Source organism: Mizuhopecten yessoensis, unplaced genomic scaffold, assembly GCF_002113885.1.
Source record: "Mizuhopecten yessoensis strain PY_sf001 unplaced genomic scaffold, ASM211388v2 scaffold9157, whole genome shotgun sequence".
Classification (NCBI taxonomy): Eukaryota; Metazoa; Mollusca; class Bivalvia; order Pectinida; family Pectinidae; genus Mizuhopecten; species Mizuhopecten yessoensis.
The window spans coordinates 751368-768820 of NW_018407907.1; the positions used below are offsets into that span (position 1 = coordinate 751368).

General features: G+C 34.2%; 1 protein-coding gene across 1 annotated transcript; it reads right to left on the reverse strand.

Moving 5' to 3' along the window:
• Nucleotides 1-6883: 6883 nt before the first annotated feature.
• LOC110457504 (transcriptional repressor scratch 2-like) lies at nucleotides 6884-17087 on the reverse strand. Its single transcript, XM_021508816.1, has 2 exons — nucleotides 16725-17087; nucleotides 6884-8318 (listed from the first exon to the last, which is right to left on the reverse strand). The coding sequence occupies exons 1-2, from the start codon at nucleotides 16885-16887 to the stop codon at nucleotides 7546-7548; spliced, it is 936 nt and encodes a 311-aa protein (XP_021364491.1). The 5' UTR covers nucleotides 16888-17087; the 3' UTR covers nucleotides 6884-7545.
• Nucleotides 17088-17453: the final 366 nt, after the last annotated feature.

Below are 17453 nucleotides of genomic sequence, written 5' to 3' on the forward strand. Positions count from 1 at the left end.
TTCAAATGTATACAGATAATTAAATTAAAAAACACGTACATAGCAAAGTTTTAAAACATATATTCCGTTAATTTATCAATTTATATCCAGAAAGATTTAATTTTTGGAGCCCATACCCTAAAATATGATTAAGAACTGGAAATTATTTACTGGAACGATAATAGCTTTAACAAAACATTTCTGAAAAGAAAATAACCTTGAATCAACAAGCTTTCTTCTGAGCGTTCTAGGAAACGGAGCCAGATCGATATTCGAATCCCCGACGTTCGCTCTTACTTACTGGACTGTTCTATCATTAGTAGTTTCCACGTCCAGATCAACTACAGCAAAATCAAAAACTAAGTTGAATGTGTGGTTAAATTACACATATAAACACCCAGCTAATAAAAGAAAAGCAATGTATTTTGAAGAAATATTTTAAAACTTTTAAGAGGATTTTTCATTTCGGAGATAATTTGAGGTGTATCTATGTTGCAGAAAACAGTCAATCTCCTGAAGTAACTTCGTTCGCTTCTGGTTTTCCGTAGGGTTCCATGTTGATTTTCCCTTTATTTTGATGTCCATTTTGTGTCTGTTGTTGCCCTCACGTATCCACGTTTCTATCCTTGTGCATTGTTACCATGGCATTCTCATGTTATATGAGTCTGCGGCCAGATTTATTACCAAACCTTCACGTGCTAAAGGCAAAGGTATTAAACGTTTTAGCAGTAATAAGATGTAACAAGAACTGGCTGACCTGAAGTATCAAGTGGACGATTTAATTGTCATTCCGACATTTACATCAGACAGCAGCAGGAGGATGGTGATGCATAGAATCATTCGTATGTTTAGGGTGAGACAATGATTACTGACTTTTTTTTATACATACACAAATTCAAAAATAAATTTTTCCTCAGGTGCCCAGAATTAAATGTACCCTTTGAAATTGTATTCAAGGTGACGTCAGTACAACGACCACGCTCATAGAAAATAAAAAATTCTCCTTTGCGTCGAAAGATGTATCATAGTCACATAGAATACAAGAGTTTTCAAGATCTTTAGACGAGTATCATGGTTTCCGTGAAAGATGTCAATCGCTAATGGACAAACCTACAACAAAAAGTTTCCAGAAAGGCAGGTTGATGAAAACTATAAACATTTGATCTCATTCGAAATATACCATAATTGACTTTTATGAAAATCGACGAGTTTGTTTATGGGATTTGATCTAGATTTATATAACAGTTATTGTCCATGTAGAAGAAGATGCTTAACCTTGTTGTCCTTTTTCTTTTTAAAAACTTTTGTTCCTATTTAAAAGAAACGTTATGCATACACACAGGTATGGAACCTTCAGAATTTGGTAATACTTACAGTTTGCCAAAAAATAATAAGACTGCATTATCCTGCTGTTTTGTCCTTCTAGGACTCATCGGTGATGCTAACAAGTTTGAAATCCAGCGTCATGTGGTTCATATCTTTACAAGCGATTATATTCTCGATCGATATATACAAGCAACGCATTTATCCAAGCTCCAAAAGAGCAGGATATTTTATTATTGTTGTTTTTATCTAAAGCAAACAATTCCTAAAACAAATGTGGGCATTATTTTTGGAAAAGAAATGTGCACCTTCCTGACTAATTAGTTACTTAGTATGACATTAACAAAAGAGGAAGGAACATTTCAGTCACCAAATTCTAGTTCTTGGCTTCAAGGGTGCCAGGTCTCTCCTTATTACATACATGTTTTATGACGTGCTCAACAAAACAATAGAAAACAACATGTAAACTAATAGCGATTAACACGGTTATTCTTTTAATCGTTAAAGAATGTAGTTTTGATCTCATTATGTTCTATATAACCATTGTGACCCCTTCCTGTAGTATCGTATTGGTATATCAAAGAAGAAAGGTCTACCCTCCAACTAGGTTCAACAACAGGAGATAATCGGAACTAAGTAGATATGAAGCTAAAATAGTATAGCACACAGCCGGATGCACGATTAAGCTTAAGCTTACACAGTCTTATGATAAATAATAACAATTCGAGGTTCTGATAAACCGATTTATCACAACATAGGTCGTAGGTCATCTCAAAGCGGTTCACAAATTATAAACCGTGCTTATTTGGCGTTCGCAACGAGCAAATATCTTTCTCAACTCCAAGGGGAGCATTCAGCCGACGTTGCCATGAAGGCGCTCACAGCTAGCATTCAACAAGTCCAGCACTGCCCAACCACTTACTCATTCACAGCTGAGTAGACTTGAACAAGCGGAGTAAAGTATCTTGTTCAAAGATACAGCACAGTGCCATGACGTTACTCAAACCCGCAACCCTTCGGTCACGAGCCCGGCGTCCTACCACTAAACCACCGTGTCTTGACTGTGTCTTTTTTCTTGTCTTTGTTTGTTTTCCTCGCCGGGGGGACAATTCATACTTCTTTTAATTACAAAATATCTACTAACAAAACAGAAAGTGAAGAAAATAAATAAGTAAACCAATGCAATGTTCCATCATAAAATATTTATTTCAGTAAACCTGGAATGAACAAGGAAAAATGTGTGTAAAAAACTAACCACAACTATGGTATTCTTTAAGTAATACTGATATGCGGTTTTGTATATTGCACGGAAATGTAAAAATGACAGATCTAATTCAACAAGTAAAGATAACGCTTTTATCAATTACATGATAATATATCTTTAATATCTAGCTATAAGACTATACAGGAAAAGGCGTGGTTTCATAAAAATGGGCCACATTGGTTTGATAAATAATAATGAACATGCGAAGGACTATCTAGGCTAGGCACGGTGAAGTGATGGACATGTTAGGTGGACGAAAATGTACAACTTCTCCCCCGAACGTTCAGGAGTTCTATAACAAGAATTACACAGGAAACAAAACTCGTTTTGAAATGCGCTGATGATGTAACCGTGTAACACCGCCGCTTGTTTTAAGCATGGCGGAAAATTCCTATCCTGATGAGATCTGAAAATGTTTGATAATGATGAACAAAAGACAATCAGACTATATCACTTATAATAGTTTCTAAAAGTTTAACGGAAGTAGAACAATATATTACATAATAAAGTGTGTTGTTAATGCAAATATTTCAGCAAGATGTGGATATTACTAAATCTTACCAGCTTAATGCAAATGTTCTATACATCCCAGCACTTTCAATAAATACAAAAAGAACCCCAAACAATTCTATCATTTTCAACATTAGTCTACAGAAACTTCATGGCACAAACTTTGGCTAAATCTATAATATTTTATTACTTTTTGTTTTTAATTATGAAAATGATTCAAATAAATTTATCTCACAATTTCTGGATAAACATAGTGGATATATTTGCTAACGTCAACATAGGCATTACGTTATGATGACGTCATTCAATACGTCTGTAATAAAACATGCAATGCTCTTTAATATATTTTGATTGCTACATAAGTGCAGGTGATATTCAGACAAAACATAAATTATGTACATTACTTCTCAGTTTCTCAACAGCATATGAGTTCATAGGTCTCTCACTGTTGTGTAAACATGGGCTATGGTGATCAGTAGATAGGAAAAAAGTAGAAAAGTAGTGAAGAAAAGCATTTCTATGTATAGCGTCACATGCAAGCAAACAACATTTACTTTCAATTGTTGGCACACGAATGTATGAGAGAGACATATATCATTAATCAAAATTCATATCATAAATTAAATCTAAAACTATGATAATACTAATTGATATCTTTCACAAAATGACTCAAAACAAAACGGATAATGTCATTTCAATGCGTTGTGACGTCACAACCTCTATTCACGTTACATCGTTGTTAAGGTAGATTCGATAAAATTGATAGTAAGTGAAAGGTCAATAATGCATACAAAATATGACTGATGGCATAACTATCAATGTCTATGTCATGTGTACGTGCATGTTCAAATGACAATGAAATAAACATTTATGTTCAGATTATGTTACCTGAAATTGATGAGATAATGCATTCAAAATGTAAGCTATGATGTAACTACCAACCTATACGCCATATGCTCGATTTTAATGGAAATGACACCTGATAAGGAAATAATATTCTGTTTCATAAACGAAGTCACGCATCCAAACAGGTTAAATTTCTTAGCTTTTCTAATTGATGATGAATTGATGGTATACATAACGTTGTTCTGATCCCTAAGTATCATACAGTAAAATCCATATTTTTTTTAGTTCAGCTGATTCGTTAATATCTATGAAACAAAACATTCGTGATAATTTGAAATCCAAATATAATATTTATGATTTTAAACTAACTGCAATCAATTTTCACGACTTATTTAATTTTCCCTGAAAATTATTTGAAGTCGAACTTCGATATGACGGATTGCCTAAAATCATGATTAAACTTCGAGATCGACGTTTCATTTGAGATATTAGAATTATAACTTATAGTTTCCAAAGGGAACCTCGAGATAAAAGATATAGTACTTCGTATGAAAAATGTTCGAGTGTATAGACACGAGATATATAGCTGATTGACTTCGAGATAACAAGGATACCGAACTTCGTAATAATGCTCCTCGATTCTGTTAAGCAAGAGATAAGAGTCTCATTTCGAGATAACAGGGATATCGTATTTCATTATTTATATGGCGAGATAAAGGTGATTTGCATTTCGTTGATATATAACATGAAAAACTTAAATGAGTAAATACAGTCAAATGCATAGTCTCCTTTTGTCAAATTATTGACCAGGATTGAAAAAACAGACTTCATCCAATTCTCTATATGAAATGACATTTTTATATACAATGAATAAGGGCGCTGCTAAAACAGTTGTCTGTATAGTTCTCTATAATCTATGAAAATGCTTTGTGAATTAATCGTATGCTATATTTCTTCTATGAATTATTTAGACCATTCAATTTTTCTTATACCATGTTCGAGGATAAAAAAGACTATGTACCTATAAATATCTAAGACCTTTCTATTGTATTGAAAACACCAAACGTTGTTTGTACAATGTTACTTTAAAAGCATGTTCGAATCACTAGTTTATATGAATGTATTGTTTTATGTATAACTCTGTTACATAAACAATCAAAGTAACTGTTATTTTGAAAAATCACACTTGTTTGGACTACTTTGTCAACAGATGAGGTCTCTCCAAACTAATTTACTTGGCTCAATTTGAACATTCGTCCTTCATTTCATTATACATTGTTTTAAGCCAAATTAGTCATTAATATCTATGGTTAGTAATATTTTGATAAAGACGTTATTTGGTTTGTGTTTTACGTCCTATTTACAGCTATGGTCATTTAAGGAGGTGCCAGGTTTTGCTGGTGGAAGAAAGCCGGAGTTCCCGGAGAAAAACCACCGACCTACGGCGAGTACCTTGCGACTGCCCCACGTAGGTCTCGAACCCGCGACCTGGTTGTTGAGGCTAGTGGAAGCAGAATGTCAGACCCCTTCAACACTTGGCCACCGCGGCCCCTCTATAAAAGTGATTATTCTTTAAATAACGATTCAGTGTTTCAGCTCTTTTTGGTCTTGTCTGCAACATATGGTGTTATATTTCAAAAGCAAGGTTGATATTTACATTCTGAAGAAGAGGTCGTCTCTTCTATCATCTTTTAAATAAAAGTTGACGAAAACAGAATGTACATTTCAAAGTATATATATCGCTTAACCTGGGGTAGGTACATAACACTAGAAAAAATATCTAAAATAATTAGGCCTGTAGTTTCTAAGCTATATTGAAACAATCAAGGGAAACTAGAGCACCGATTCAGTTAAGGTACACATCAATTAAAATACTCTTGATCATCAAAAGCAATACATGATAATGTTTACAATTATTTACAAGTTTTGAAGTGTCTGGTAAAAAAACCCAACTAACAGTGATTCGGACAAATTGAAAATACTGTTTCTCTTTTGTTTAACAACCAACATGAAATCATCTAATCTAACCAATTGCATTCTATCAATGTGATTGGCTAATAAATATATGAAAAACTCTGAAATTGAGTAGAACCTCGTCACCCAAGACAAATTATTTTCCGAATAAATGACGAAAATGAAATGTAAAAAACAAAAGAGCGTACTGCTTTACTCGCCGAGTCGTCCTCAGAAAATATCATCATTAAATTTATTTTAAAAAGTATTTTTTTTATCTATGACATGTAAAAATATGCAATGAGAATCTACAATGATAAAGTTCATGGAAAGTAACGTTTGTTGAGGAGTTTTTCTTTCAAGTCTCTTATGATTTCTCAGAACGGCACCATGAATTGAGCAAAATAGGAATAATAATTGTTGACTATTAATTTCATAGGAAAGCAAATTAGGGGTATATGCTACCATGCTTATAGTATGCCTATGTGTCATAAGAGTCTTCCTTATTTTTTATACGCATTGTATAATAACTCATAATAACAAGAAATGTAATATTTAATATTCTTAGCCTCTTTTTTTTTAAATGTTTTAGTATGGTAAGGAAGCATCTAACTTTAAGAATATCTGTCCCACTACAGGCAAAGCGTTAGAGAATTCAAATGCACAGTTTCCATCCTTTCATTTCATTTTAGATAAAACTTGTATGGATCTAAGTTAGAGAACGGCCCTTGACCACGCATTTAGTCACAGTGACCATGTGGCTTATATCACAACGGATAATTTTTTTTTATCCCAATTCACATTTAATGTTTTTGCAGTTGTATGTGAATCCTTTCAGCAGATTCATCGTAGACAGTAAGAGAGATATATGACGAGGTTCTACCCACTCAGACTAACTCTACAAAACATGCATACATTTGATTGCACTTGTGGGTTTGTGTCAATAACTAAACATAATACTGACTAGACGTAATACACTCATCTCCAAAAATAGTTCGACTAGGTGGGGTGAATAACATCAACGTATAATATGATCTCAAGACTGTATCCGTCAAACACATCCAACATATATGTAGACTAGTAGGTGGGAATAAAACACCAACAAATATATCGTGTCTGTATCAAAATGCTTAAATGGGATTTCGTAAGAAAATAGAAAATACAAAAATGGTGATTTCGATTAAGGGGTTAAGGGGCACTTGGTTGGTTATATACTGATATCTGTTATCACACAAGTTCTGGCACTACTGGCGGTAGGAAGGTGAATGGTCACTAATGAATTGGGACAAAAAATATTTATACATCTACAAAGGTCGTTGGTGTCAAATGTCTATGGGTTCAAATTTAAGTTCGAATTTGTATATAAGTAATGAAGCATATCTAGTTCCGCTATTTATATCACCGTTTAGATATCGTTTGTTGCGGTTTAAATATGTCATAAACATCCACAGTGCATACTAGAGTCGTTCGTGTATCGTTGAGGTCTTTTCGCGTCCCTGTTGACACCGTTCCGTGTGATGCATTAGTCTTTGTTACTCGGGGTGTGAGTAATACTCTAAAAGTCATAAGTACTCATTTTTCACGTTAGGACCTTTGGATAAAATCAATCAGGAGACGATGTAACGATGATTCACTGCACAAACCACAAATTATCCTGTCTCCAGTCATCATTACGAAAAGTTCAAACTCTCAGGAGAGAGACTATGTTTTATCATATCTAAAGTAGATTCTGGACCCTCCTTTATACAAGCTGACTCGTAATGTTTATTAAGATACGATTTTAAGGCAAACGATTTGTTGCATCTCTTACAGGTATAGTGTTTGAACGCCGAATGCGTTTGCATATGTGCACGTAGGTTGGAGCGGTCTGCGAATGCCTTCCCACAGTGAGCGCATCCGTACGGCTTCTCTCCCGTGTGAGAACGTTTATGTCCATGCAATAACCACGGCCTGGAGAAACTCTTCCCACATATATCGCAACGGTGTTTGAGTTCGTGCGTTAGAATATGCATAGACAGTGCTGGCATGCTGACGTAGACTTTGTCACAGTAGGGGCACTTCTTTGCTAGCTGACTGTCTAGACTCCTGTGTGTTTGCTTGTGGCGGGAGAGGTTTGAGGATGTCGCGTAATCCTTCCCGCATTCATTACACGTGTAACGTTGCTTGCTGACCTTTTCTGGAATACCAAATGCATTTTTACGTCGCGACCGTCCGTCGCTTATGAAGAACGCATCATAGGTGTATCCAATGGTTACACTTCTGTTAATTTCTTCAATGTTGTTTTTGTTCCGGTCAGGACTAAGATCAAGGACTGGACACTCTTCATCATGCACGTCCTCAAACTGGATCTCTACATGCGCCGCTGGGGGTTGTGGCTTCTCTTCGATCTCAGCGACAGATGCATTCACCGGAAGTGACGGCACTATCAGGTCACTTATGTACCCTACAAAATGGGGAAAAAGTATAATGAGTTAATATTAAAAACATTATATCGTGAAATAACAGGCTTCACGTTTATTTGTATCAATGAAAGGTATCAGACAAAGGCTGTCTTCAATGTAACTGCAATCCAATATTTATTTTTACACAAGCATTCCTCTAATCGGTGTCAAGTAAAATTTCGGTTTTTAAATTATTTTCAATTCGAAGTATTAATGTATATTCGATTTCCGTTTCTCGTTAGATTAAGATTGAACCTAGAGGTAAGTTATCGTAAATAAAACTCTGCGATAACGTGTATTATATGTTTAAAGAACATATATCAACGGAGGGCCCATCTCCAAAGAAAATATCAGAAGTACAGATATGGAATGAACATTTTCTTTCAGATACAGATAACATATGATTATAAGCAAGTAAGATATTATCTTATTTTGAAAAAAACCGAGTGACATAATCGATGAAATTAATAAAGAGGATGTTGATCTTATTTGAAAAAATCCCGCAGTGACATATCAAATCAAACAAGAATAATTAAAAGTAATAAAAACGATGTTTTTTAGTTCTAAGTTGAGGTTGATATCATTCATTATTGTTTGAAACCTTTCTCATGTGTCTATGTCATCGCTTTAGGAATATCCTTATCTAATCATAAATCTAGCATTTCTACGGCTTTGGAATAATATTAAAGGGGGGGGGGGGGGGTATATACCAAAGTGATCGTAGAACTCTACTGAAACTTTTTATATGCATGATTAGCTTCAACAGATCATTTCTAACAAGAAAATAAAAGACCCATACCATACTGAGCCTTTATACAACGAAACTTAAATGTGGAATACAAACAAGCCAAAAACGGTGTTTTAAGGGTAAAATGGCATCAGGGCCAAACCAGGATTCGAACCATGGTCACAATCTTGTCTTTCTAACCTATTGATCAGTGGCGGGTGTGTTGCCAAGTCGATATACAATAATATTTAATAGAAATTAAAGGAAGACTACTGTATGTATAGAAAACACGTTTTATATTCTGGTATTGGAATGCACTAGGACAGGTATACTTACCCATGGTTGTACTTAAATCCCTTAGTCTACAGACAAACTAAATTGATTGTTATTCAATCTGTTGATCAGTGTGACAATGTATGTTTTGTTCAGACAGCGAGAACTTGCATCAATAAGCACACATAATTCTGTCATCAAGTTCACATCATTTATTTATATTTACTCCTATCGTCTATTGGCGAAATCAATTATCAGACATTAAGCTGATGGGATAAGGTATCAACCATGAATAACAACCATATGATATATTGTTTATGTAAGGATCCCTGTCCCAGTCCAGGTAAACACTAGACAAATAAACTGTATATTTTGTACAATATATTCACTTTTTATGGCGAAAAAAAGTTTCCAATTCATAGTTTAATATACAAGCTGTTGTACGGGAGGGACTCTTTAATTTTGTTTTCAATGAAGTCGATATTTTAAAACCCTTTGTATATCATCAGCATATTTAGTTTGATATGGTTGTAGTAAATATACTTGTTTCAACCCTAACTACTTTCGCGGTCTAAACATATGCAACTCCGGGTTGATGAACGTAAAAGACACCAATACGATTGCAGCTATATATTTTTTTTGTAATAGATACTGCATGCCAAAAATGAATCACTCCGCAGCATACATCGGTTATGCAAGGGACCAAAGCGGGCCAACTAATTTGCTAATTGCATTTTGCAAATCTAAAGCACTATTATCTATTCCAGACATCTAGTATCTCAATCAATTATAATATCGTATTTTTAAGGGAGGAAAAACTTATTGTAAGAAGCTCTTTTACAGAGTTGAAATCGCTAGAGAGCAACACAAAATGTCTTTGTTGTTCATAGCAATATATAACCATCTTAAACTTCCTATTGATATATCCATTCAAGATATCTACTTCTTAAGAATGAAATAAGGAATAAATCTTAATGAAAAATGACAGTATTTAAAGTTTCATCTATTTATCTCTCTATTGCCTCCTGCCGCCCGTATTGCACCTTGCGTAAGGTAAGCGTTACCTTTCATCAGTTAATAAAACATTGTTATAGCCAGCAATAACATCAACAGGTGGAGTTGACAAGTGACAGTATAGTTCGCTTTACATACCTATTCATGCGTTGTATATCTTTCTTCTTAACATTTTTCTTTTCAAAAATCACATGTGAAAACAAAGTATATATTTTGCATATCAGGTAATGCAAGAAAACGATTTTAAAACACTATAAATAATTACAAATCACCTGAAACAACGACGGGGTAATATTTCACAATTAAGCTGACGGTGCTGTGTGAAATGAAACTGATGATGCCAATGTATCAAAGATTTATTCGCTCGAAGCGAGTCTAGTCACCATTTCAATCACTTTTAAATCAACAAAGTGCAACACAAATTCACGTTTTATCAAATATTCGTTTATAAGGATGCATTACATCTTCCTACTTTCATTTTCTAATGTAATCACATTGACATCTCATTCGCGGTCATGCGTCCCTCATGGAGTTTTCATTCCCTGTGTTAGACGCTGAAACAGCGCGTTATTCAGGCGATGTCATTAACATCTGGCTCGCAACGAATGCATAAGATAATATGTTACCTCGATGCAAATGAAGACCCATTGTCGTTGCAATACGGCAACATCGTAATTTGTTTGTATTTATTTAAACAAGAACTGGAGAAACGAATGCTATATACTCCTGATTCTAAATTCACGTATTTACAACAGCCATAGAAAAACTGACTGTAAATATATCCATACATATAACTCTTAGTCGAAATATTAAATGAAGATCAATTTCCAGGATCTAGATTATTATTATTTGCAATGACTGCATAATTTTCAAATTCAATATTATGTCATTTGACACATTCTGCTAGGCCAGTTAGACAGAAAAGATCGAAAGTGATAACTTTAGACCGGTGTTTACTCCAGCATGAAATGAGACAGACTTATCTACCACCATCGTGCTTTGGATTTGGAGGCGTGACCAACAGAATCACTGGACCGTGAAATCGTCCATTAAATGAATCACAAATACAGTCGCGTGCTGGGCAGATGTCTATCGCTATCCACTCGACTCTTCAAATGATTGTTGAACTTTAATTCTAAAGCATAATTTACTTGATTACCATGAACGAATGGCGTACAGTTTCATCAGCTTAAAATGTAAATTAAGTAAAATTGCTCACCTGCATATGATCAAAAACTTGAATAAAAAATGAACTTCTTTAAAGAAAAATTACCTTATAACACGTAGACGAGAAAGACTGATAGGAGTATCGCAAATGCGAACAAAATACGATTTGTGATTTAAAGTTTAAGTTATACAAAACTAACAATGCTTTTTAATTACTGTTTACAATACAAGTGCCTCGGGTGGTCATTTTTTTGTAGTTTGTGATCATTTTTCAGCGATAAAATTTCCCAGTGATAATATGACTTAACCATCAGTTAAATTAAATAGCAGTGGTTTTTCAATTTTTCAGCATTAGCAACATAAACAATTTTTCCTGTAGCGTAGAGCCCCGTTAGTAATATTCGAACAGAATGAAAGAGCAGATGGCGCATGGAACTAAGAATATTGGGATAACTTACAGTATTGATTTGATAAGCTACCTATAAGAACCAGGTGAGAATGAAACTTGAGTTAACAGGTCCTAGGATCCATTGGGACTTGTCTGACACTTTTTGTTAAATATACCAAAACAAGCAAAAGGGGAAATGGAGGGCGGGATATTAAAAGCCTAGTTAGCTTCACGTGTTATTATAAAAAGAAAATGAAAAGAAACTATAACATTTACAAATATTATTTGATTCCCTGTACACGGACAGTTATATTCAATTTATACATTAAGATTTTGTCTTGAATTTCAATATTTTTGTAAATATACTAGATAAAATGTTTTGTTATTTGTTCATTAAGCTTATCCATCTTTTGATATTTGTGCCCTGAAGTTAATCAATAGTAGCAGGCGGTTTATGCTTCAAATATAATGTATTCTTATTGCAAATGTCTTTAAACCTTCACAACCTCAAAAAGCATGATTACTTATCTTCATGATACAAATATAGTAAAAGAGTGATTTCATCACTAACGTCTAAATTTCGAAACTTTGATGTTGGAGGGAAACAAATAATAATCTGTACAAATGCCATTTAAACTTAGATACATATATATATATATAAATATCTGATGATACATTCTAAAAGCTTATTAATTTACATCACCTCAGTGAATACATAGTGTGTTTATTGCAAATGTTTCAACTTAGTAACATCCGTGAATTAAATTTCATTTTAAATCGAATTACGAAGCAAATCAGGTGTTCACCCTTTTGTCTACTTTATATCAAATATATACGTGTGTTAGAAACAATATTCAGTAAAACATCTACATAGAAATTAATGAAAGAAATGTGACAGACATTTACGAGTTTATGTGGGTTTTTTTTTTATTACAGTAGACATTGAAAATATGCATCATATGGCCGTGTCAAAAACATATGTAAATATCATCATAATCAGAGCTCTAGAATGTCAAAATATAAAACAAAATCCCTGTCAACTCAGTTAGAGATCTCGTAGATATTTAGCGACCGCGATTTGGACTTACGCTAGACTTTCCGTATTATCATGAATGAAACGGTTTACATAAAGTCATTTTGAAATACAAAAAAATGAGGGGGAACATTCTTGTTTTAAACTCAATAAAATCTTTGAGTTAATTGTTCAGCGCCGAAAGTCGCAAAGAAAGCTCTGAACTAGTTCCCGGACAGAACCGCGTTCCTTGCGCCCCTGACTTACGACCGCTGCTCATTTTAACAACCTCGTTAAAATTCCCTCGTGAGTAATGAAGAGTCCTGAAATGTCGAGAGGACGCAAACGACAGGGTACCTTATGACAACATGGAATATTTGTCATCATCTTGACAATGACAGACTGACTGATTTATCCGTACTTGAAGACTTCCAAGGACAATTATACCGTCTGCACGTGCGTTCCCTTGTGCAATTGCCCAGTATTTTCGTCGTTGGCCATATTATTGCGCAGATCATCTGGTGCTTTTTACCCACACGATTGGTCATACATTTTAATCAAGCACTCTTTTTAATATGTTTTGTATTAATCATACATATTTAGTTACAGCCAGATTAGTAGTGTTCCCAAATATTTAATTAGAATGATGGAAGACTAGCCATAATATACAGATTCATTAACAGATGCGTGCTGTTATTACGTGGTAGTTTATAGACCTCCAATTACTACCAATAGGTGTTAAATAAACATTAGAATTTCTATCTTTATTTACCGTTATAAGAACGTGCATTATGCATGCAGGTACAGACAGAATCATGTACACACTCCATAACAGGTGGCCTTCAGATTTCGTGTACAGCTTATTATTACCAACTGTCAAATTATTATCTACATAATATTCAAAATTGAACCAATGGGAGAAAAATAAACATGATTTGAAAGGTTTTTTTCTCTTACCTTTAACATCTGGCCAAACGTTTTAGCCTTGCATAATTTCTCTATCAACAGTCTGCTGTAACATTATATAAATAAGTGAGAGGGTAGGAGAAAATCAGTAGTTTCTACCTTTGACGATATTACAATGAAATATCAAGTAAGGGTTCAAATTCTTGAATGTCAACCCCCAAGTAAGTCTCGGGTTTGGACATTCCAGAACTGTTGCTCAAGAGTGAGATTTCCTAACATGCCTTCAAGGTAGTGAAAAATGATATTTATATTTAATCAACACCAGTTCTTATACGATTTGATACTCATTTATCCCATTAAACCTCCGTAATACACCCTGTTACCCATAGCAATGACCGTTTAAGCATATCAAACATGACTATTTAAACCACATTACTCTCTTGTAATGAGCTAAAATAATACCGTTTCCATACTTATTATTTCATTAAATTCTACCTTTCTATCAGATACCCCTTCCTTCAATCATTGCAGTAAAACCATACTGCTTGTCCAAACAAGTATCGTCTGGCCGTAAATACAGAATTCGATAATAACTGATTGATTTAGCCACTCGTGAGTGCACGACCGATTACTACAGTCGCTGAAAACACTGTCTATGTCGCCGAGGTTAAATCAATTAGATATACATCATGGCCCTTTTCGATTCAGCAATAGTCATGTGATAAAGTCAACATCGAGTTACACGAAGCCATACTCGTCAAACACTTGTATTTTGATTTAATATTTATTATAACGCGTTCCAGTGCTAATGTTGTTATCAGAACAGTTCGCCATTTGACGGGATATAAATTTCATTCTCGATGATAATATGAAAACCTAAATGCAGCTTATCAAGCGCATTTATCACGTTTACATTATTAGGCGAAATTGTAGTTGGATTCAAAATGACATCCTTCATTTAGACAACATGATAAAAGTCAATGTTTTGTAATTGGTTTTGGGAAAAAATATTTGAAAATTTAGCATGTGTAATTTACTATAGTGAAACTTGATATCTCCTTTGCTTTCACATGATAATGAGTCAGTTAACACGATTTTGATGAACACTTCATGAAATATCAAACCAATTCAAGATACATATCATCTGGCATTATTTTATCCAATTACTAATTAACATAAAGAAACAATAATATACAATTGTAAAAATATGAAAGTACGGATGTAACATCATAATGGAGAAAACCACACAGCCATTTAATCCATGATGAATGGCTAAGCCCGAAAGCTCATTAAGAGTGACTGTTGATATGTTTCACATTATTATACCACTTTGTCTCATGCAACGAAAAAACTTCTTTAAAATCGATACAAAATGAAAGACATGAATTTTACATAAATCAAGACATTGTTCGATATTAACTTTGTAATCTTACTTGACATCCCTTATTCGATATGTAAAAGTATGATTTGACTTATTCAATAATTCATTTTTACTGAATCTATATTTTCATCAGACTTATTCAACAATGAAAACATCGATTTAAAACTCATACGATCACCTCCACATGTCTTAAAAATTATTTTCATGCGGGTTTGAGAATTTTCCTATTTAGTGAACTTCCAAAACAATGACAGACTGGTTTTCTAAAATATCAACAAGCTATTCTCAAAAGTAACTAGTCTAGTCTTGTTTACTCGAAACGCAAGTATCAACATCAATATGTTATTAAAACTAAGCGGTAAATATGTGATATCTGTCATGAAAATATTAATAATGTCTTTAAAAAGATTTTACAGAAAACACTTCACTACTTCCAACACAAGTATTAATTTGTATTTTGTCACTGACAGGCTCTTGAAGAGAAAATAAAGAACAAATTACACCCGATATGGACTTGAGTAAACAAACGTCAACTCGACTTGGGCCACACTCTCACCTTAGGGTCATCGTTAAATACCAGATTAGCTGGAGACCGTTCCCACTAATTCCATTATCTCCTTGTTACCGTTAAGTGTACAGTGTTGAATAATTTTCCGACGAAATTCAGTTTTACCACTCCCTGTCTGATAGTTCATATTTTACGAATGAATTGAAGATCGTAAATCATAAAGAATCAATAAATGTAATCAGAATTTGCCTGTTGTCATAATTCAGGATTGATAATAATCTCACTTCTAGTTTGAACAAGATTAAAAAATCTAATTGACAGAAAAATACAAAAGTATTTTGCACTTAATAGGGATTAGTTGCCATGTATGACAATGCGTACATAATTACAAAATATAAAAATTTTGATAATCCTTATTTATTATGAAAAATTTAGAGTTCTTATTTCCATATAAAGCACAAACGAATTTGGAAAATGGTAGTCTGATACAAATGTTATATTGATACTGAAGCATAACTGTTTCAGAAGCACAAAACATGTGTTTATACCAAAATTGAAAGTCTATATATAATAGCTTATCTTATCACCTATTGTTTAATAGTTGTCTAAGGAATACAACAGATACATTTATATAAAGACCAAAATATAAATGTCGGAACTCAATCTTGTCTATAACAGATTCTAAATATGAATATTTGTAATGGTTAGCTTTTATATATTAATATACTATCTCTGTCAAAGGTCAAATGAAGCTAACCATGCTTTACTTAACGATCGACTTTAATTATAATATATATGAATTCAGATTATACAAAACGTAACATATCTGTAATTAACGAAACAGCTTTGTCAGCTTGGCTCTAGGAATTTTATAGAATTAACAAATTCCTTTCCTAGATTTAAAGGTATGTATACTTTATACATTGTCAATGTCGCCAATCAATGTATGTGTGTGTGGTCTATTCTACAACAGATTAACACCGACATCATTGACAGGATACAGTGCACCTGTTGACATGAGAGTGTACTTACCATTATTAACTCTGACAGCCAGTGGATGTGTACTGGGTGTGTAGGGGGCCACCGCTCTACCACCGTCCACGTCATCCTCGTATATCTCCTTGGACCAATAATGACCATGCATGGATTTGTCATCGTCACATTTAACTTTCTTGACAAGAAATGACCTCGGCATCTTTTTGGGGAGTTTTCGTTCCTACACAAAATCCCAGATTTAACAGTTTATACACTGAAGAAGTTAATGTCTTTTCATTATTTGTATTTGTAGAATCCTTTATCTCCCGTACGTAGCAGTGTCACGCCCTGAAGCACTGCTTCTAGCGTCCCGTCTGATCATGTTGATCGGATTGCGTTACAACGTTGCTGCCTGACATTATCTGTATTGTCCCCGTCCTGTGGTACCGTAACACCGGGTATATCAATAAATTGTTGCATATACTCACTCAATCACGTGTCCTCAAAGAGAGACCATTATATTATGGGCTGTATCTACAGCCGCGTGAGTGTGTCTGTTTGAGTGCGTGTGTATCAATGCGTTTTGCCATCCATTCAGCGCTGTAACGGGTGAATTCTAAAGTATATATTCGCTATACGGTGTGAACGTAGCCATGTGTGTGCCACCGTTTTTTTTTCAAAAACGTCCCGTTTATTACTTCGAGACTGGATGATGCGCCTCAGCGCAGCTTTAAATAGCTGACCCTTACCAATCATCGGGCACGCGCCGGCGAATCATAGTGAAGC

What these genes read in the sequence shown, in the direction of transcription:
- LOC110457504 (XM_021508816.1), bottom strand. Translation starts at nt 16,887, where the DNA reads ATGCCGAGGTCATTTCTTGTCAAGAAAGTTAAATGTGACGATGACAAA. An exon ending in GGCTGTCAGAGTTAATAATG is followed by an intron (nt 8,319 to 16,724) that starts GTAAGTACACTC and finishes CCCATTTTGTAG; the next exon opens with GGTACATAAGTGACCTGATA.